This window comes from Schistocerca serialis, chromosome 2 (genome assembly GCF_023864345.2).
Source record: "Schistocerca serialis cubense isolate TAMUIC-IGC-003099 chromosome 2, iqSchSeri2.2, whole genome shotgun sequence".
In the NCBI taxonomy this organism is placed as follows: Eukaryota; Metazoa; Arthropoda; class Insecta; order Orthoptera; family Acrididae; genus Schistocerca; species Schistocerca serialis.
The window spans coordinates 1,027,292,075-1,027,315,743 of record NC_064639.1 but is presented as its reverse complement, the minus strand read 5'-3'; the positions used below and the strand labels follow the sequence as shown (position 1 = coordinate 1,027,315,743).

Here is a 23,669-nt window from a genome sequence, read left to right as displayed (position 1 = left end):
GTTTATACATGTTGTGCCACAAGGTTCAGGCCAGTACTGTTTATTCTTTATGTAGTGATTTCCCAGAATATGTACAACAGAGGCTTGCAATGTATGCCATCTACACTACAGTTACATGTGCAGCTGAGACAAAGAAGGAACTTGAAAAGGTAGCACTACTAAATACTGAAACTGCAAACAAATACCTACTACAAAACAATCTTTTTATAAATCAGTCTAAAGCAATGTATGTATTGTTCCAAAGCAAACAGAGTGAAACATATAATGTATATAATTAATTATATAGCAAGGCAATTAAAGAAGTAAGCAACACAAAATTTCTTGGAAATATTATAGATAAGCATTTGTCTTGAGCGGAGCACATCAATGTACTGTGTAAAGATTAACACACAGATTTTTCTTATGTGCAAAAAGGAAAAAGTTGTGGATGATAAATTTCTCATTACAGTGTACTGTGGACTAGTGTTCCCACATCTGTCTTACTCAATTCACATATGGGAAAGCACATAAGATAACTATTTAAAAAGAATATTTAAAATTCAGGAAAGAGTAGTGAGATGTACAGGCAAAATACCACCCAGACAAACTTGAGGACAAGCTCTTGTGCACCATAAAATTATGAAAGTGTACTCACTGTACATATATCAGAATATTATGGCAGTGAGGGTGTAGTGACTCGAGAATTTCGGTGTAAATTCTAGAGACACTCGGCCTTCCACCGTCTCGAACACCCAATATTTTAAAGGTAAATAAGGGAGCGGAAACGTATCTACTGCACCGCCGGTTTCTGTGTGCAGGTTGGAAGTTTGTAATGAGAAGATGATAAGCGGGGCAGTCGATCGACGCCAACAAGTGTTTGTCACAAGAGCCACAGATGCTGTGTTAGAGAACATGGAGTAATTAAATGCTATTCCTTGCTGTGTTAGTGAATGTGATTGTTGAAAGAAAAGAAAAATGAACATTTGACTGTAGACTTTTAACATACTTCACGTCTCAGATCTGAACAAAGCAAGATGCATGGGACATCTATAAATTATTTTGTTGTTAAAACCAGGCAATTGTGATTATATGTAATTGTATCTAATGGGTATTGGTGTAGTTGACTTGCAAGAGTTGGTATGTTTATATGAAACTTGTGAAAAGGAAAATACACCTGAGCTATACTGAAAGTATGAGTACTGAGTTATTGCAAGTGAGAGAGATAGTAATTTTTTGGTTCCTCTAACCAGTATTATTTCTTCAGAGAAGAAGTTATCGAGATCGACGCAGCCGCATATCCACAGGAGAGGATTGGCTAAACATTTCAAGTAAGTCAACTGTAGTAAGAGAAGTGTGAAGTTAGCACTCCAGTTTTGCACTGCTTCTCTTTTCGCTGAAACCATTAGAAGAGTAAGTGACAAACACCTCACAAATAAAGATGTACATGACCACGCAACAAGAGGACAGGGAAATTATTACACAAGACAATCTAATCTCAAATTGATGATGTGTGCTCCTGATGAAGCAGGCAGAAAATTTTACAAGCTACAAATATCAATTAAAGAAGTAAAGGAATAAAATTTATTTAAAAATTGTTTAAAAGTGTATCTTATAGAGAAGTGTATATACAGTATGAGTGAGTATTCAAACAAATATTAGCTGTTACATTTTAACAGAAAAATGTAACAACTTCATATGTGCATGTAAAATGTAATCCAGTACATTTAATGTATGTATAAAATTGTATGATGCATACTGTAGTATCAGCTGAAAATTATCAGCTAGAGTCCATGGGAAAATAATTAATAACTAACTAAATAAATAAAGCAAGCTTTGTGCAAGATGGGTGCCACATTTGTTGAAAGAAACCAAAATAAAAGGTGAAAACATATGTCTGGATCTTATTATAAATATGCCATTGACGTTGAAATTTGTTATTGTGAATGAGGTGTAATGCCAATACTTCATGCCACAAACAAAACAGCAAATGAAGCTGTTGCTGAAAGCCAGTGTCCCTGTACCTAAACATGGCAATATTAGTTTCGCCCACTGTAAAAAATATGGCCACTATCTTTTAGGCTGATAAAAAAATTATTGTCATTGATTATGTTGGTTTCCTTGGAAAGGTTGAATCAATAGTCAGTGAATACTATGGATGTCTTCTGAACCAATCTGGCTATGGGAAATTTGACAGATTTGAAGTACAAAGCTATCACAACATCTGCCCTCTTCATAGTTAATGGCACTCTCTGATTTTCTAGTACTCCCACACCTAAAGAAATCTGGCTAAAAACATTTTGAGTTCAGTGAAAGATGTTATGGCAGATTCTAATGGGCATTGAAATAATTACATTGTGACTCCTTCATAAGCTCCTTAGTGATTATAATTTTATATTGGGCAACTAGTTTCTGTCTGCAAATAGTAATTAAATGAAGACAATATTTATTAAACACCTTACGGTGCTTTCAAAAGGAAGTTATTTCAGTATCCTGAAGCAATGCAGCACTACGTATAAAAACTATTAGAGATAAAATCAAAAAATCAAGGTTGGAATAATGACAATATTATGAAAAGAATAGTGTGCTACTCACGGGATAGCAGAGACGTTGAGTCGCAGATAGGCACAACAGAAGGACTGTCAAACAAGTAAGCATTTGGCCAAAAGGCCTTCTTCTGACATGACCACTGTCTCTGGCAACTGTGGCCAGACTGTGAGCACCTGCACATGATAGGGAAGTAATCTGGTTGGTGACAGTAAGGAGGAGGCAGGGGTGGGGAGGGGGATGGATGACAACATAGGTGTGGGGGACAGTAAAGTGCTCTTCATGGGAGCATACAGAAATGAGATGGAGAGAGGGTAGATCAGCTAGGTGCAGTCAGCAGGTTAGACAGAGGGTAGGGGGTGGGGGAGGGGTGGTTGGGAAAGGAGAGAAGTTAAAGGACTGTCGGTCATTGGTGGAATAGCTGTGTAACACTGGAGTGGGAATGGGGATGGGGATAGGTGGGTGAAGGACAATGACTAATGAAGGTTGATGCCAAGAGGGTTATGGGAACACAAGACATACTGCAGGTGGAGTTCCCACCTGCACACTTCAGCTGGTGTTGGTAGGAAGGGTACAGGTGGCAAAGGCTTTGAAGCAGTAATTAAAATGAAGAATATGGGCTTGACAACTAGCAAACTGTCTGTCTTCATTAAATACACTCCTGGAAATTGAAATAAGAACACCGTGAATTCATTGTCCCAGGAAGGGGAAACTTTATTGACACATTCCTGGGGTCAGATACATCATATGATCACACTGACAGAACCACAGGCACATAGACACAGGCAACAGAGCATGCACAATGTCGGCACTAGTACAGTGTATATCCACCTTTCGCAGCAATGCAGGCTGCTATTCTCCCATGGAGACGATCGTAGAGATGCTGGATGTAGTCCTGTGGAACGGCTTGCCATGCCATTTCCACCTGGCGCCTCAGTTGGACCAGCGTTCGTGCTGGACGTGCAGACTGCGTGAGACGATGCTTCATCCAGTCCAAAACATGCTCAATGGGGGACAGATCCGGAGATCTTGCTGGCCAGGGTAGTTGACTTACAATTTCTAGAGCACGTTGGGTGGCACAGGATACATGCGGACGTGCATTGTCCTGTTGGAACAGCAAGTTCCCTTGCCGGTCTAGGAATGGTAGAACGATGGGTTCGATGACGGTTTGGATGTACCGTGCACTATTCAGTGTCCCCTCGACGATCACCAGTGGTGTACAGCCAGTGTAGGAGATCGCTCCCCACACCATGATGCCGGGTGTTGGCCCTGTGTGCCTCGGTCGTATGCAGTCCTGATTGTGGCGCTCACCTGCACGGCGCCAAACACGCATACGACCATCATTGGCACCAAGGCAGAAGCGACTCTCATCGCTGAAGACGACATGTCTCCATTCGTCCCTCCATTCACGCCTGTCGCGACACCACTGGAGGCGGGCTGCACGATGTTGGGGCGTGAGCGGATGACGGCCTAACGGTGTGCGGGACCGTAGCCCAGCTTCATGGAGATGGTTGCGAATGGTCCTCGCCGATACCCCAGGAGCAACAGTGTCCTTAATTTGCTGGGAAGTGGCGGTGCGGTCCCCTACGGCACTGCGTAGGATCCTACGGTCTTGGCGTGCATCCGTGCGTCGCTGCGGTCCGGTCCCAGGTCGACGGGTACGTGCACCTTCCGCCGACCACTGGCGACAACATCGATGTACTGTGGAGACCTCACGCCCCACGTGTTGAGCAATTCGGCGGTACGTCCACCCAGCCCCCCGCATGCCCACTATACGCCCTCGCTCAAAGTCCGTCAACTGCACATACGGTTCACGTCCACGCTGTCGCAGCATGCTACCAGTGTTAAAGACTGCGATGGAGCTCCGTATGCCATGGCAAACTGGCTGACACTGACGGCGGTGGTGCACAAATGCTGCGCAGCTAGCGCCATTCGACGGCCAACACCGCGGTTCCTGGTGTGTCCGCTGTGCCGTGCGTGTGATCATTGCTTGTACAGCCCTCTCGCAGTGTCCGGAGCAAGTATGGTGGGTCTGACACAACGGTGTCAATGTGTTCTTTTTTCCATTTCCAGGAGTGTAGTTGGACTGCCCAGCTGCTAAGCATGCTGGCCAACACAACATTCATTTTAATGACTGCTTTACAGCCTGTGCCATCTGGATCCTTCCTGCTGACATCAGCTCTTCTGAATCGTGCAGGTGGGAACTCTCTCTGCAGAACATCCTACATTCCTGTAACGCTCCTGGCCTCATCCTTCATTAGTCATTGTCCTTCACCCACCTATCTCTTTCCCTGTTCTCACTCCAGCACTACACAGCCCTCTGTTCCATAAAAGCATACACAGTCTTTTTACTTCTGTCCTTTTCTGGTTCCCCTCACTCCCCCTCCCCCTCCTCCCAGCCCTCTTTCTAACCTTCTGCCTGCAGTTTAGCTGCCATACTCTCTCTCCACCTCATCCCTGTATGACCCCATAAGCAGCACTTTACTGTCCCGCACCCCTACCCTGCTATCCTTCCCCTCCCCCTCCCTTCCAGCCTCCTCCTTACCCTCACTACCCGGCGGAGGTTCGAGTCCTCCCTCGGGCATGGGTGTGTGTGTTTGTCCTTAGGGTAATTTAGGTTAAGTAGTGTGTAAGCTTAGGGACTGATGACCTTAGCAGTTAAGTCCCATAAGATTTCACACACATTTGAACATTTTACCCTCATTACCTAGATTGCTTCTCCCACCTTGCACAGCTGCTCACAGTCTGACCTCGGCTGCCAGAGACAGTGGTCATGTGTGTGAGAGTTGTGTTTGTGTGTGTGTGTGTGTGTGTGTGCATCTGCTGACAAATTCAGGAGAAGACCTCTTGGCTGAAAGCTTACTTGTTTGACAGTCTCTTTGTTGTGCCTATTGTGACTCAGCATCTCTTCAGATAGATATTTTTAGGCCTTCCAAAATTGCACTTGAGATATGGTATCTACTTGTGAATGTTTCTCTTTGCCCACCTATTTCCATATACAAAGAGTTTCTTATTGCCATATTATCAAACATATAATTCTATTTATGTGAAGTCACCACTGTCAATAGTTCTTTAAATGCTGCCTGATCCTTGCACCTTTTGTGGATCAATAAAAAACCACATATACAAAACTCTTACAGATTTTCATTTATTTTGTGGTGTTATAATACCTGCAGAGTGTTTTCATTTTTATAATAACTGAACATCTCAAAGAATGCAAGTAATACACACATGAAAAGGTGACTGAAATGTAAGTTACAACACTTGCAGAATAAATTAGAATTTTAATTTGTTGGATGGCATGTTTTTAAAATTATATATTTGTGTGGACTGAAGGTGACATATACAATAAAATTTTTTTGCAAGACAGTCACTCTGGATGCCTAAGACAATATCCCTGGTCTTTGAAGGTATAGGTCCGAAAAGTGTGAAGGCACAATACATGAACATAAATCACAGACTGAATGGAATGAAGATTTAAAGTTTTTCCAAGGAGTGCCTAAAAATGAAGAGTGTGATTGCTAAGAATAAGAGAGGGAAGAAGTTAAACAGAAAAAGGAGGATTTATTTGAAAAAAATAGCTGGTCAAACTCTAAAAATTAATTCAACATGACTTTCCTCCTGCAGTATTGTTAACAGATACAATTGTTATACATTTTCAGGTAAAGATCCTTGCCCCAGAAATTTCACACGCATTAAAAACAACTGTTATCACTTCAGCAATAACCAACTTAATTGGAAGGCTGCAAATTCAGCTTGCAAAGGATTGGATTCCAATTTAGCAGAATTTGAGACTATTGAGGAGAATCAAGATATTGTCACTTCTATACTGGCACACAAAGAATACAAAGGTAAGTATTCTGTTTCTGTCATAGAACATAAATGTCTATAACAAACAAAGTCTGTTAGATCATGCTACATTTTATTTGGTGAACCTTTGCTTACCCAGAAATATGAAAAGTGCCTGTGGTACTACGGAAGTGAATCATTTAAAGAATATGTTTGTATATGATGACAGCAAATAATGTAAGGAATAAAGGTGACCCCTCACTGTGTAGTTCAAACATAGAGCAGTTTACAGATGCATAAATAAGAATAACTTGTTGCTGAGCCTTCAGACAATATCATTCTTCAGGGGCAGCTAAAACACACACACACACACACACACACACACACACACACACACACACACACACATGTGTGCGCGCACCTGCACACACATACACAACAAGATTGTCCTTGCTAGCTACACTGTCATGACACTGCAACCTAAATGGAGTGAGAGATGATGTCAGGTGTTAGGAAGGGAAGGAGACAGAGACAGTGACAGTTAGGAATGAGATTCGCCAAGGGAATGGAACCATGAAACTTCCTGGCATATTAAAAATGTGTGTTGGACCAGAACTTGATCCTGGGGCTGTTGCCTTTGCATGGATGTGCTCTGCCAGCTGAGCTACTGAAGCACAATGCATAATCCATCATAACAGCTTTACTTCTACCAGTACCTCATCTCCTACTTTCCAAAAAAACCTGTGAGGATGTGTCATGAGTCCTGCTGATTAGGTAGCCCAGTTGGTAGTGCACTTGCCCATGACAGGCAAAGGCCCCAGGTTCGCGTTCTGATCTAGCAGACTGATTTAATCTGACAGGAAATTTCGTATCAGTACACACTCTGCTACAGAGAGAAAATTCATTCTGGAATGGAATGATGATCTTGCTGTGGCACAGGTAGGGGGTGTGTGGTACACAATGAAGTTCAGTAGTAAATTAGGAAATAAAGGAACAGTGGACACAGGAAGAAGGAGACCAATGAGCAAAAATTGCAAGTGTAGATTACAGTAGTGAAATGGTATATGTGAGGAAAGAGGTGGAGGTACCAGAATGACATTTTCACTTTGCAGTGGAGTATCGCTGGTACGAAACATCCTGGCAGATTAAAAATGTGTGTTGGACCGAGACTTGAACTCGGGACCTTTGCCTTTCATAGACAAGTGCTCTGCCAACTGAGCTACCCAAGCATGACTCACAACCCATTCTCACAGCTTCAATTCTGCCATGGCTCATCTATTACCTTCGAAAATACACAGAAACTATTCTGTGAATCTTGCAGAACTAGCACTCCTGGAAGAAAGGATATTGTAGAGACATGACATAGCAACAGCCTGGGAGATGTTTCCAGAATGCGATTTTCACTCTGCAGCAGAGTGTGTGCTGATATTAAACTTCCTGACAGATTAAAACTGTGTGCCGGACCGAGACTCAAACTTGGGACTTTCGCCTTTCACAGACAAGTGCTCTACCAGCATAGTTTTAGTTTGCCAGGAAGTTTCATATCAGCACAATCTCTGCTGCAAAGTGAAAATCACATTCTGGATACATCCCCCAGGCTGTGGCTAAGCCATGTCTCTGCAATATCCTTTCTTCCAGGAGTGATAGTTCTGCAAGTTTCACAGAAGAGCTTCTATGAAATTTGGTAGGTAGGAGATGAGATACTGGCAGAACTGAAGCTGTGAGGATGGGTAGTGAGTCATGCTTGGGTAGCTCAGTCGGTAGAGCACTTGTCCACGAAAGTCAAAGGTCCCTAGTTCGAGGTTCGGCCCGGCACAGTTTTAATCTGCCAGGAAGTTTCAGGTGGATGTGCATTTGGGACAGTGACTGATTGTGAGGGATATTGAGGCAAGGGGGATTGTGGGACTGAAGAGTATATTTTAAGGAAGATTGCCATGTATATAACTGAAAGAAGCTGGTATTGAGGTGAATCCAGGTGACATGCTTTATGAAGCAGCTATTGAATTTTAGTACATTGTCCTTTGTGGCATGTTATGCTACTGGATAATAAATTTATTCTTGCCCACAGTTTGGCAATGGTTATTCATTTGAGTGAATAGTTGGTTGGTAGTCTGCTTTCATAGATGGTACCCCATGTTTGATAGGGTCAAATATTCCTGTAATAGGACTGGAATAGAATGTGCTGAGTGAGTTAATAGGACAGATCATACACGTGGGCCTTTTGCTGGGTTACGATCCATGTGTCAAGGGTTTGGGAATACACTTGGTGTAATAATGGATCAGGAGATTTTGAAGATAGGGTGAGTGAGGGAATATCACTTCGGCAGAGGTGAGAAGGTTTGTATGAAGGATGATACTCGTTTCAGTGTATGATGAAAGACAGTTAAATCCTTGGTGGGTGATGTTGTTTCTCACGTCCGTCGGCCGTCGTAATTTAATATATATATTATTATTGTTATTATTATTTTTTGATTGTTGCCGACTTACGTGGTGGGCCTTAATAAAAATGATATTTAAGTTGAACAATGTAATAAACTTTTCATATAAATTTCCTCGGCTAGTCAGTTGACGTTAAAGCAAAAGATCTTTAGTTATTAATTACAATTGCGGCCCACACACGCGCGAGAGTATTTTCTTACCTCCGTTAACCATTGTATTGTAGTCAGAGTCCTGGCTCTGGGTCTCGGCTATGGTACTGAAAATAAGAATCTTAAAGCTAAGTATTTCTGCAACTTCGGCGGCTGTGGAGAAAAATTGATATTATGCTAATAGCGGGCGAGTTTTCCGCTTCCGATAATTTTTCATAAGTTAATATCGCCACGTAATGGCGTCGTTGGCTGCATCGGCCGCTGCGATTGTTGAGCTGTAAATTACTTGAATGCAGGTTAATTCAAGGAAGGCGGACATGAAATCGGGATCACCTCTTACAAATTAAAAGTGAACAATAATATTAAATCAGTATATTATATGCTTAACTCATACAAATATGCTTACATTCGTCAGCACACGCAAGATGTCCCTCTTGACACATTCAAGACAAGCGAAGAAGTAAGGTCGACTAAAAAATTAACAAAAGAGTGTAACTGGGCGTCTCTTTAGATCATTCTGTCATAAATTATTTCTTTGCAATCTAAACCTACACAGAGAAATTATTATTTTACGGCTACATGAGAAAAAAAAAAATCTCTTACAAATTATGAATGTCTTCTTTATAAATATTGTCTTTTCGTAATATGGCACTGGGGACGCTATATTGCCCCCCGAAATGTTTATGTCATAAAAAATGTTCGTGTTTTTTGACATAAATATTTCCACTTTCATGTCCACAGTGTCCACACGCAGAGTTTTCTTTCATAGTCTATATATGTCACATCGTATGTTGTAATTACTGAGGTGTGTTGCACACAGAGTGTAATACAGATGAAGTTATCTACATAACAATATAATATACACTTGGTTACGTATGCAGTCATGTACAAAAGGACATAGAATACAACTAGTTTTATTTTGGTTGCTTCTTCTTAGGGTTGCAACTTTTGCAGTGTTCAAAGGTATACAATCACGAGTTAGTCCATAAACTTGAAGTCCCAGGGGTGTCAACTGTTCGCTCCCCATTTGGCGCGGCCGTAGGGAAACCTGGGGAAAACCTCGGCGGAGCGACAGACTAACTGCTTTGGTCACTTTCACTTAATTGTTTCTGGAATGTCATTGGAGTACAGAATGTGCATACAAATATTTTTGTTGCACTATGCAAAAAATGAGGTCATTAAAACAATTGATTGCGGTGTCGTTGATGATCTACGCCGCGACGTTTGGCTCGCGACGGCGTCGGTTGGTGTGTTCGGTGCTCGGCGTTCGCGGCGGCTGCGGAGAGGTCAACGCCCGCTCGACGCCAGCGTGTGTCTCGCCGTCGCGGAACGTCAGAATCAGCTGATCGGCTGCACCGTTGGCGATGCGCTTCTGTCTCGGCCGGGCGTGGCGGAGTGGGATGATATCCGCCCCCCGCTCTTGTTGGCAGGAGTCAGCTCTGCTACGCATCTCCGACGTAGTACATGAAACACACACACAACCAACGTAATATTTGTTTCCCGCTGCAGATGGTTACGCTAGTGGGAAAGGAGCATTTATTAGTGCGGCAGTTGTTGTTAAGTTTTCGCCAGTTTCCGAGTGTCAAGCTAGCACTGTCTTGCAGAAAACATGACATGGACCTTCTCCCGTGAATGCAGTTTTGATGCAATACTGTTTCCATTACACGTCAGTTTTTGTCTTGATAAAATTATTTATGTTTTCGCCGCACTCGCAGGCACTGGTGAGTGTCCTAATACGAGCTTAGCACAAACATTCGCCGTTTCTGCGGTCGCTGTTTTGCAACAGTCCACGCATCGCATTCCAATCTCGCATTATTGTGCTCACTGAAACTACAGTCTGTCCCAAAAATATTGACTGTGGGTTCACTTCACGTTAACAGTTCATATTTATAAGCAAATTCACAGTTTTTCGTGCGTAATATTGGCGTTTGGCGTTCTCACCGCTGTTGAACGTTCAATACTAGCACTTCACTGTCCATATCACAGTTTCACCTTCACAGTATTTCACACTGTTTAAAGTAACTGTTTCGATTAGTTCACAAACACTAATGTATTTCGTTCAGTCTGAACTGGATTTTGGCTAGTGCTGGATTTTACCAGTCTCTCGCACTAATTATCTCTTTTTATTTTCCACTTAGAGTCGTACTTGCCTTCAGATTTTTTTGACTATACAATTGTATTTCCGTCTCATCTGAGGCAAGTCCCCATGTCATGTCTGCCCACTCATTGCGTACTTGCTCTCCAGAGCCAGGCTCGACTTTACAAAACCTTGCCTCTCGCATTATTGTACACATTTTATAATCTAGGCCTAGCGTGCAAGTTCCTAGATTAATGTTAGATTTGTGACTTTTGTTTGCACTACAAATTCGTGCAAATCTCTGCCTTAGCAGATGGCAATATATTTTAACAGTGCTTAGCGGTAGTCGCGTTTATTGATTTGCTTTGTACCTTGTCCACAACACATGAGGTACCTTGGGTGATGTACACCCTGCACTCACATTGTTAAGTAAATTATGCTTGAGCATATTTCAAGATCGGTATAGACATAAATACATAGAACAACATATACACTATAATATTAAATTTCATAAGTTGCGTTACTACTACAGTTCAAAAATATTCATGACACACTAATGAAAAATTCTTTCATCGTTACATGCTGTTGACTTTTTTTTTAAACATATTTTTTAAAGCATTTTTAAACATGACATTTGTAAAATATTCTTAAACCTACGTTCATTTTTTTTTCAAAATGCAATTGCTTAAAAATACTATTATTCCTTAACATCTACAAAATTGAATCGCACTAATCTTGTGTGCATCATTGTTTTTAAATATTACACTAAAATCTGGACATTTACACACAGAAAAAAATACACTATAAACTTAACCTACCACACATATGTAAACGTTGCTCTACTGAGCGAACTTCTTTAAGTCTTTGTAAGTATTTTCTCTTATTTCCTTGTTAACTGCCTCCTTATTTGACCACGGAATGGTGTAGTTTGCGTGACAGAAAGTATCGTGAGGTACCACTTCGATGTTATAAGTGTAGCCCTCGATAACACCGGGTTTTTCCGAAAACACATTCTCATAATCTGTAAGTAGCTGAGTCAATTCGTTTTGTTGTGCTTCAGTCAAATGTTCTGACTCCCTAACTTTCATGGCTATCAGTTTCCTTTTTTCCTCTCTGTCTTCAGTAATAAACTCCTTATAACATGCTTGTCTTGTACTTAAGTCAGAATATAAATTCATTACCTGTATTCCTTCGAATCTCGACTGAAAGTTCCGGCAATATTTACCGTGCACTTCCCGTGTCCTCAACAACGGCAAAACTACACGTGTACCCTCATTCATAAGGCTTACTTCCCCGCACAAGAGGTCGATTTTTGCGTCCCTCTGGCGTAAAAATTCCATCCCCAGGATGCAAGCAACACCTAATCCCCTAACTACTAGGAACGAGCTTTTCATTGCTTCATTTCCTACCGTAAACTCGACTTGCACCTGGTGCTTTATGATATGAGATTGTGCACCTATTGCACCTGTAACACGACAATTCTTCACTGGCAATACTGGTATTCTATTATTTTGACTCAAGTACTTGTAAAAATTTGCGCTCATGACATTGGTTGACGCACCGGTATCGACTATTATGTGTATTGGTGCTCCATACATATCTGCTTGCAATATAGCCTGCACAACACTTTTGTCGGTTCGGTTACATGTCTGCGGTATGTCTACAAGTTCCTTTTCTATTTTTGTTCCTTCATTGTATCTCAGCATACAAAGTTTATGGCTGTCATCTGTGAATGTGCCCTCACTACACCATCCTGCAGCCAACAACGGAGAGCGTATTGTGGCTGTCTTTAGTTTAACGGATGAGCATTAGTGGGTTGACAGTTGTCTGTCACTTCCACTAACCTCACATTGTGGTTCTGGTTGTTGTTGTTGCTACTGTTGGGTTGGCCGCCCTGCCTCCCCGATGGTGTATTTTGATATTGTGTATGGCTCTGGTTTTGCGGTGGTCGGTTGTAACTTCCTGACATGTTCTGTGATGGACCTGGGTTGGCGTTCCATTGTGGCGCTGTGTTTTGTTGCCACTGTGGTGTCGGTTCGTTACGACCACGCCACTGGTTTCGGTTGTTCCGCCATTGCGGATTGCCGTTACCATTATATCCATTACTCATGCGTCCATCATGATGTCTCTTTCGATTTTGACGATTATAACCGTTGCCGTTATAACCATTGCCATTGTTTGTGCCTCGATTCTGTTGCCGGTGCTCTTGCCTATTCCCGTTACCATTTGGTACTAAGTTACTACCGTTACTGTGGCTGCTATTGTAATCGGCTTTGTGTTGATTATAGCCTGCATGGTTCCACTTGTTTTCGGTTTTCATATCTTCGATCAATAGGTCAACAGAATCCACTATTTCCATGAATTGTTCTATATCGTATTCCGGCACATTGATGAAATATCTTTTAATTTCACTGGGCAACTTCATTTTTATTAATCTGATTATGTTACGATCGGACATTGGCTCGTCCCAGTACCTGGTTTTGTTTATATACTTTTCGAAATATTTGCGTAACGTTCCCATCTTAGGATTGTACATTTCTGGACTGTACAACTCCTTTCGTAGTCTTTCTTGGACGCTATCGGACCAGAATTTTTGCAAGAATGCACCTTCAAACTGTTGCATCGTTAGACATTTTTCGGACACGTCGGTGGCCCACAGTGCTGCGTCACCTTGAATAAAGGAGACCACGAACTGTATTCTTTGTCTTTCCGTCCATGTCCTGGGAAACACATTCCTGAAGCTCTTAATAAATACAACAGGGTGGACATTTCGTTTTTCGCTATTGAAGGGTTGGAATGTCCTGTGTTTTATTACATTGTCCTCTTTTTTGCATGTCTGATTGCTACATTCTGGGACATTCATCACTTCGTGATGTGCGCTGCACGGTATCGCATGTTGTTCGTGCTCATAATTCGCATTAGGTTGCGGTTGCGCACTCGCACCCTGGCTACCGTCAGCGTTATTATAGTAATCAGTGCGCGAAGTCGGATTCATGATCTGTCCGCCACTGTTTACATTGCTTTCCAACGCAGACAGTCTCCGCGCGACCTCCTGTTGCCAATTTGGCAACTCCGCTGTCACACGGGATTTGATCTGTGTTAATTCGGCACGTAGTGCGGCAGCGCTAGCGTCAATATTTACACTCGGGGCCGCAGTCGCTTGTTCTACAGCTGTTTTTACATCGCTTTCAATCTTTGCAGATATCTCGCGATCCTTTACTTTTAGCCATTCATTTAATTCTTTTTCTACTTTTTGAGCTTGCACTTCCAAATATGCGTCAATACTTTTCCGTGCATCTATCTCCACATTATCCACGCGGTTGGATAAAGTCTGGACATTGTCTTCAAGCCTAGCCTGCGATATCTGTAATTTTTGCATCTCTCCGGCTAAGCTTTGCACAAGATCGGGTATTTCTTTGCACGCGTCCCGCATCTCGGCAAGTTCGCTTTGGATACTGTCGAGTTTTGCTTCACTGCGCTGCTCTTGCTCAATGAGCTTTTGCGTTAATTTTTTCTCCTGCTCATGCAACATCTGAGCCAGTTTTTCGTCTCTTTGTTTTTCCCTCTGTTCTGACATTCTTTCCTTTTCCCTTTCTTTCAGTTCTCTTTGTTGCTCTTGCTCATGGAGCATCTGAGCCAGTTTCTGATCTCTTTCCCTATCTCTTTCTTCTAACCTGCGCAGAAATTCTGCAAATGGGTCTGCAATCGGTGAGCATACTGGTGCCCCACTTAATCTAGCACTCGATTGGCCCCCCTGGCCAGGCAGTGGAGTTGTTACTCTATTCCCATTCTGCTGTGGAGCGTCATTCACCGTCCACAGATCCTCGCCCCCCGCTCCGGAAATTATGTTATCCGAGGCGGTGGCTTGGGATTCGTTTACGTATTGCAAATGATCCTCACTTTCCATATTAACAGAATTTTGTTCTTCTGGTACGGATGCTTTAGGTTGTCCTATCTTACCCATACTAAATTCACTTTAAGCCACTGACGAATCTTTAACACTGATACACACACGATTAATTATCCCCTCCAAAAATAAACACATAAATACACAAAACGAATAATTATCCCTCCAAAAATAAACACATAAATACACAAAACACCGAAGGTATCTCATGTGCACATGGGTTCGATATTCCGCACAGAGCTACACAGGATGCTTGCACAATAGGCCTTACCTTAATTATTTTTCTTTCTCGCAATCCTTTTTCTTTTCTACACTTTTTCCTCTCCAGATCTCCTCAGGGTGTGGTTTTGTTGTTGTACATGTAAAAGAATTCATACAAGCATTAATATTTTACAACAATTAGACACATACATAATTACATTCATTACAATAGAATCATATTAATCGGGCCCCAAAGTTGCGGCGCCAATCTCGCGTCCGTCGGCCGTCGTAATTTAATATATATATTATTATTGTTATTATTATTTTTTGATTGTTGCCGACTTACGTGGTGGGCCTTAATAAAAATGATATTTAAGTTGAACAATGTAATAAACTTTTCATATAAATTTCCTCGGCTAGTCAGTTGACGTTAAAGCAAAAGATCTTTAGTTATTAATTACAATTGCGGCCCACACACGCGCGAGAGTATTTTCTTACCTCCGTTAACCATTGTATTGTAGTCAGAGTCCTGGCTCTGGGTCTCGGCTATGGTACTGAAAATAAGAATCTTAAAGCTAAGTATTTCTGCAACTTCGTGCGGCTGTGGAGAAAAATTGATATTATGCTAATAGCGGGCGAGTTTTCCGCTTCCGATAATTTTTCATAAGTTAATATCGCCACGTAATGGCGTCGTTGGCTGCATCGGCCGCTGCGATTGTTGAGCTGTAAATTACTTGAATGCAGGTTAATTCAAGGAAGGCGGACATGAAATCGGGATCACCTCTTACAAATTAAAAGTGAACAATAATATTAAATCAGTATATTATATGCTTAACTCATACAAATATGCTTACATTCGTCAGCACACGCAAGATGTCCCTCTTGACACATTCAAGACAAGCGAAGAAGTAAGGTCGACTAAAAAATTAACAAAAGAGTGTAACTGGGCGTCTCTTTAGATCATTCTGTCATAAATTATTTCTTTGCAATCTAAACCTACACAGAGAAATTATTATTTTACGGCTACATGAGAAAAAAAAAAATCTCTTACAAATTATGAATGTCTTCTTTATAAATATTGTCTTTTCGTAATATGGCACTGGGGACGCTATATGTTCCAGAATATGTATGCAGATACACTTGCATCAGTAGTTCCTGTTTCTTTATTGTAGACAGTCAGGTACTTTGTACTGTCTCAATCTTTCTTAACTGTCTTGTTAACCAAGCTGAAACACTCTGAGCTCTTACAATAACTAAAGTACAACATACTATTTTATCTTTTTTCAGTTTGGTATTGTGGTACTCCAGTTCAATTGCTGAGTGGTTTGTCATTTATTTATTTTGATATTCTGTTTAAAAATAGTGAACTGAAGCATACAAAGTATCAGGAGCACACTATAAACCTACAAACAATGTCAAAAGAGATGTTATGGAGTACAATGTGCTGTAAAACAGATCCTTATGCTACTTTATGTTTACATTTATTTTGCTAGTTTATTATTTATTTTTGTCAGTTTTAACATGGATTAAATCCACATATTATTGGATTGACTTTTTTCATGCAGGAAAGGATTACTGGACAGGTGGTCTCAATCCTGGATTGCTGTGGATATGGGCTAATTCAGCACGTCCTCTGTCTCCCAATTCATCATCGCCCAATACAACTGCATCCTATATACAAGGAACTGGTCGCTGCCTTAAGCTGGCATACAGTCCTCCTCTGAGATCATACAAGTATCGGGGAATGGACTGTGGTCTAAAATCACACTTCATATGTGAGCATGAAGAAAATTCTACTAGTAGAGCTTTAGAAAGAATAGCAAAATCATTGAAACATCAGGGAAATTCAGACATAAGGTACAACAGCTGATGGACTCATTGTAGTAATGAAAAGTTGGTGTAATTTTTTTATTTTTTATTTTTTTCACTCAGTAGTGCAACACTGCTGCAGTTTGAGCTTACAACAGATTGGGTTACTAATATTAAATATCTGAATAGGAAATACTGAACTACATTATTCATAAATATTTACACATTAAACATATTTTCTCAAGATCCTTCAGCATGGATTTTATGGCATCCTGTATATTGGTTTCACTTGATCCATATCCACTGGAAATAAATTCTTTCTGCAGATCTGAAAATTTTAAATTCCAGTATCATATATGTTTTCATTGTTTAATGAGTTTAGTGAAATGATGTTATAAGATTATTGTTCTGTCTCATTATATTACATGCATATTATTTTAAAAATGAGAAATCAAGTATAAAGAGTCATAATATAGATCACATCACAATATAATTATATTTTGCAACTAAAACTTATTCTGTAACCAATAAAATCTGTTTTTCAACTCAATAAACTTTACCAACAGCCATATACTTCAGGTTATTTTATTTTATTTCGAATGTAACCAGTTTTGGCAATTCATTTTGCCATCTTCAGGCCCCATACACTTTTTTTAATCAACAATACACTATACGATAAGCTCATTGATTCAAAAAAAGCGTATGGGGCCTGAAGATGGCAAAATGAACTGCTGAAACTGGTTGTGTTCGAAATAAAATTACCTAAAGTATATGGCTTTTTGTAAAGTTTATTGAATTGAAAAGTATGTACTAGCTGATGTACCCTGGTCATAATGGGCCGACAGAGACAGAGAGAATAAAATATGTTGTTGGAAGTAAATTAAACTTAGTGCATGCAGTGATAAGCACTGTAAGGATTTAATGATAAAAGGTGATGAATACTGACTGAAAGAGATTTAATGTTAGAGAAGCAAATAGCAAATACATCACTGAAAGTTGAAGAGAAATCTGAAGGCTGCAAACAGTTTGTTTTTCTTCATATTTTATGATTAAATATAGTACCAGCTGTATGAAATATATTTGTTACATGTCACATTTGTCAGTTCAGCAGACAGTTTATATCCACTACATAGTTGGCAGAAAGTGATAATGAGCTCATTAAATTTGACTATAAGATTTATATTAGTCAAACTTGATAAATGGTAGACTGTAATCAAAGTGGCAATGAAAACTGAACACATGCTGTTTCTATGTACATTTGTGAAATAAAAAGAGACACAAAAAGTTGTTAACAGTAAAAATTTGTTTCAAAGCCAGACTTCAGATAAGACTGAGAGAGAGCAATCTATTATAAGGAAGGTTCTAAAGTTGTGGAGAGTACAAAAACATATGCTTGGCCTTTCTTTCTTGATAATAAATTTAACCTACAGTCTCTGGATGGATCTAGTTGACCAGTATTTGTTATTATTTAGTTTTCTTGTTGCATTTATCCTCTCTCCCAACTCTGATTTCTTTGTGGAACTCCCTTCTCCCACAGCTTTGATGCCTTTGAAACAGTTTTCTTTATCCACTGCTTGTTGCTCCTGAATGAAGTTTTGTTTACGGAAGTTCAAGACTTCTTGCATTTTCATTTATACAAAGCTGACAGTTCTGAGTTAGTAGGGCTTTATGTACCAAATGAAGTTACTCCACATCTAAAGAGGCTAGGTTGTAAACTTCGTTCATGGCAACGTGAAATTTTAACTGTGCAAAAATATCAACAATGTAGGAAAAGATAAGATTGCTACTTACTGTGAAGATGACAGCTTAAGTTGCAAGACAGGCACAATTAATAGACACTTGCTTAAAGCTTTTGGCCATAGTTTTCATTAAGAAAAGAGAAACACACACCATTCTACAATAAGCAAGCACACTTCACGCACACATGACTACCAACTGTGACAGCTCTGGCGCAAATGCTTGTATCAATGAGCGCGTTTCTCTTTTGCTGGTGAAGGATGTGGCTGAAAGCTTTATGTAAGTGTCTTTTAATTGTATGTGTCTGCAACTTAGCATATCTTCTTTATGGTAAGTAGCAATCTATTTTTTCCTACATTGTTGATGTTCCTAGTTGGAGTTTCAGTTTGGTTTTAACTGTGTAAAAAGTTGTTTCTGATATCAAAATTATAGCATCAACCTCTATCAACTATCATATGAAATACTACTGTTAAGTCCTGTGAGGTTTTTAAACAGTAGCTCACATTCTGAAATGAATTTTCACTCTGAAGTGGAGTGTGTGCAGATCTGAAACTACGGGGGAGATTGAAATTGTATGCTGGACCAAAACTTGAATGTAGGATCTTTCTCTTTTGCTGGCAAATGCTCCACTGACTGAGATATCCAAACATGACTCACAAGCTACCCTCATACTTTCACTTCCACTGGAAGAGGCACTTTGATAGCTCACTCAGTACAGCACTTGTCTGTGAAAGGTGAAGGTTCCTGATTTTAATCTGCCATAAAGTTTAAAAATAGCTCATATTCTAAACTAATAATACCTTGGCCTGCCCAATCATTCAATGAACAATTTATATAAATTTTAAAATGAAACATATAAATACTGGAAACTGTAACATACAGTGGTCCAAATGAAGATGTGTAGAGAAGGGAACCAGAGGAGGTAAGTGTAGGTTTTCCCACTAAAACTTACATTCATCTTAGACATTCTGCTACACTGACTTATCAGTTCTACACTGACATTTGGTAATCAAGACATGGTGTCATCTTGAGGCGAGAGTGAATGAGTGTCGAGCTAATCCACCAGGGCATCATTTTGTACCCTTACTGGTACTACAATTCAAGACAATTACTGCTATTAACACTGTCTAAAAGCAAGAGGATTGGTGATTACCTTAAGAGCCCCCCCCTCCCCCCCCCCCCCCCCCCCCCCACTTCATTACTGAATGACATGGCCACTTTCCAGTCAGTATTCTTGGCAATGTCCTCTGTGGCTGGTTATCAGAGTTCTGTGTGACATTTACACTGATCAACGAGGACATTATGACCACATACCTAATAGTCAGTATGTTCACCTTTGGCACAGAAAACAACAGTGATGCATTGTGGGTTGGGCTGGTTTGTTTTGGGGGAGGAGACCAAACTGTGAGGCCATCGGTCTCATCAGATTAGGGAAGGATGGGTAAGGAAATCGGCCGTGCCCTTTTCAAAGGAACCATCCCGTCATTTGCCTGAAGAGATTTAGGAAAATCACAGAAAACCTAAATCAGGATGGCCAGATGTGGAATTGAACTGTTGTCCTCCCGAATGCAAGTCCAGTGTGCTAACCACTGCGCCACCTCACTTGGTGATGGACTGTTGCGTGGAAGCAATGAAGCCTTTGTAAGTTGCTGGAGGGAGTTGACATCACATCTGCACACACAAGCCCTCTAATTTAAGTAAATTCCAGGGAGGGTGCAGTGAGCTCTGATGACACATTCAATCACATCCCAGATGCGTTCGATTGGGTTCAGATCTAGTGAGTTGGGGGCCAACACGTCAGCTGGAACTCACCACTGTATTCCTTGAACCACTCCATCACACTCCTGGCCTTGTTACATATCACATTATCTTGATGAAAAACGCCACTACCATCTGGAAATGTGATTGTCATGAAGGGGTGTACATGGTCTGCAAGCAGTGTACGATACCCCTTGGCCATCATGGTGCCTTGCATGAGCTCCACTGGACCCATTGATGCCCTACTGAATGTTCCCCAGAGCACAACGGAGCCACCTCCAGCTTGTCTCCATCTCGCAGTACAGGTGTCAAAGATCTATTCCCCTGGAAGATAATGGATTCACACCCTTCCGTTGGCATGATGAAGAAGGTATTGGGATTCATCAGACCATGCAACACACTTCCACTGTGCCAATGTCCAGTGCCAATGCTCACATGCCCATCTGAGTCATCGTTGCCAATGCCATGGTGTTAACATTGACACAAACATGGACCGCTGGCTATGGAGGCCCATCATTAGGAGTATTTGGTGCTCTGTTCATTCATACACACTTGTACTCTGCCCAGAATTAAAGTCTGTTGTTACTTCCACCACAGTTCACTGCCATCCTGTTTTACCAGTCTGCTCATCCTATGACGACCAACATGTGAAATGAGGAATGACCACCCAATCCCATGACATCTGGATGTGGTTTCACCACTTGTTAAAGGCACTCACCACAGCACCCCTTAAATACCTGACAACTCATGCAGTTTCCAAAATGTTCGTTCTGAGTTTCTCACCTACATCTACATCCATACTCCGCAAGCCACCTGACAGTGTGTGGCGGAGGGTACCCTGAGTGCCTCTATCGGTTCTCCCTTCTATTCCAGTCTTGTATTGTTCGTGGAAAGAAGGATTGTCGGTATGCTTCTGTGTGGGCTCTAATCTCTCTGATTTTATCCTCATGGTCTCTTCGTAAGATATATGTAGGAGGGAGCAATATACTGCTTCTGGACCATCACAATCTGCACTTGGTCAAACTCAGGTGGATAGTGCACCTTTCCCATTCTACACATGGCCAGCACACTTACTGATACTAAATGCACCAAGCTTGTGTTTGACGAGCAGTCATTACTTGCTAGGTCACACTGCTATCTCAATAATGGGTTTATATACGAGGGTTATTCCAAAAGTAAGGTCCGGTTATAAAAAAAAAATCAAAACTAAAATGTTTTTTCAAAACAATTGTTTTATTTACATTCCTTACATCTTTATCTATTTTTCTACATAACTTCCATACTTATTTAAACATTTGTCACATCGTTCAACAAGCTTTTGAATGCCCATGTTATAGAAATCGGCCGCCTGTGATGATAACCAGTCCTTAACTGCTTCTTTCACTTCATCATCTGTGTCGAAGCGCTTGCCGCCGAGAAACTCCTTTAAGTAACGGAACAGGTGGAAATCACTTGGCGCCAGGTCCGGACTGTAAGGAGGATGGTCCATCTGTTCCCATCCAAATTTCTTGATCAGAGCTTGCGTTTCATTTGCAGTGTGGGGTCTGGCATTGTCATGCAACAACAAGATTCCAGACGACAAAAGACCACGTCGCTTATTCTGGATTGCACATCGAAGTTTAGTCAGGGTAGTGCAGTAGGCGGCTTTATTAATCGTTGTTCCTCTCTCCATAAAGTTGACTAACAATACTCCACGTCTATCCCAGAACACAGTCGCCATAACCTTACGTGTTGAGATTGTCTGCTTTGCCTTGACCTTGACTGGCGATGACGTGTGACGCTATTGCATTGACTGACGTTTAGACTCTGGAGTGATGTGAGAAACCCATGTCTCATCCCCTGTGACAACATTGTCTAAAAGACTGTCACCTTCCTTATGATATCGCTCCAAAAAATCAAGAGCAAAAGCCATTCTTTTCATTCGTTGGGGCTCAGTAAGCAGCCTGGGAACCCAACGGGCACACAATTTGTGAAACTTCAAATTTTCAGACACAATTCTGTACAAAGTTGTTCTACTCACATTCGGAAAATGCATGTCTACATCTGTAATAGTGAATCGGCGATCTTCACGAATTTTTTTGTCAACCGCATTGACCAAATCGTCTGAAATCACTGATGGTCGGCCACACCGTGGTTCATCGTGCACATTACCCCGTCCTTCATTAAAAGCTCGCACCCACTTGCGCACTTTACTGTCGCTCATTATGTTAGGACCGTACACTTCAGTAATCTGCCGATGGATTTCCGCCGCTGAATTGTTTCTTGCAGACAAAAACCGTATCACTGCCCTTACTTCACAATCGGCGGGCTGATCAATTGTCTTAAACATTGTAAAGTGACACTGTGAACTACACTCAGCAACAGTAACAAAGCGAATGGCGGCGTTTGACGCGCAAGGCTTGCCGGGAGTCGGCGCGCATGCGTGTTTTGTCATTGGCGCCAAATTTCAATAGTTACGGCGAATCGGACCTTACTTTTGGAATAACCCTCGTAGATAATAGCTTGGTAGTAATAATATTCTGGCTGATCAGTGTATATATGTGGCACCTTTCCTGAGTTATTTATACTGTTTTGTCAATGTAGACATTGCCCTGCTGGCAAATCTGATGGAAAATCTGAGATTTGATATTTTGCATATTACCTTTAAATGTTTGAGCTCTGCTAGTACGCTCTTTTCAACATAGCTAACTCAGCTCCTTGTACTAATATGTGTAAAACCTTTCATACTATAAGATATGGTAGCAGCTAGATGCATGTATACAAATCAGTGTAAGCTTTCTAACACACTGGGTCCCATTGTGGTATCAACTTGTTGTTTCTTTAAGACATCAAAGAACCAGAGGACTCAGCTGAGTTTTATCTCCATGGCAAACTATATGCAGGCACGAAATGAGCTCATAAGTTACAGAAACTAGTCTTAAGTTTCCCGCCCATGTGGAAACATGGCATATTTTCTCCTGAATGTCATCTATAAATCCTACAAATAAATTCACTTCCACATGTGGCAGAGGCAGTCCTATGATAATGCTGTCTGCCTTTCTGTAGTTGTTGCTGACAAACAGCATAAGCTCAAAACTACTCTGTCATCATGACTCCACATTGGACTCATCTAGTGGCACCCATGTGAAGAGGGGTACCATGTCGAAGTTCACCATTTTATCACCCTATGCAAGGTGGAGTTTACGAATTGTGTAAAGTGTTGTGAATATCACATGTAGTATTGGCACAATCCACTTCCTGAATGAGGGATAAATGCATTTCCAAGTGAGGAAACTGGATA

General features: G+C 41.1%; 1 protein-coding gene across 1 annotated transcript in view; it reads left to right on the top strand.

Moving 5' to 3' along the window:
* Positions 1-18,297, top strand: part of LOC126458442 (oxidized low-density lipoprotein receptor 1-like) — a 104,100-nt gene extending 85,803 nt beyond the window's left edge. Inside the window, exons 4-5 of the mRNA XM_050095504.1 lie at positions 6,186-6,374; positions 16,651-18,297. Of these exons, the coding sequence (XP_049951461.1) occupies positions 6,186-6,374; positions 16,651-16,955 (494 nt within the window). The 3' untranslated portion in view covers positions 16,956-18,297. The remainder of the gene's footprint in view (positions 1-6,185; positions 6,375-16,650) is intronic.
* Positions 18,298-23,669: the final 5,372 nt, after the last annotated feature.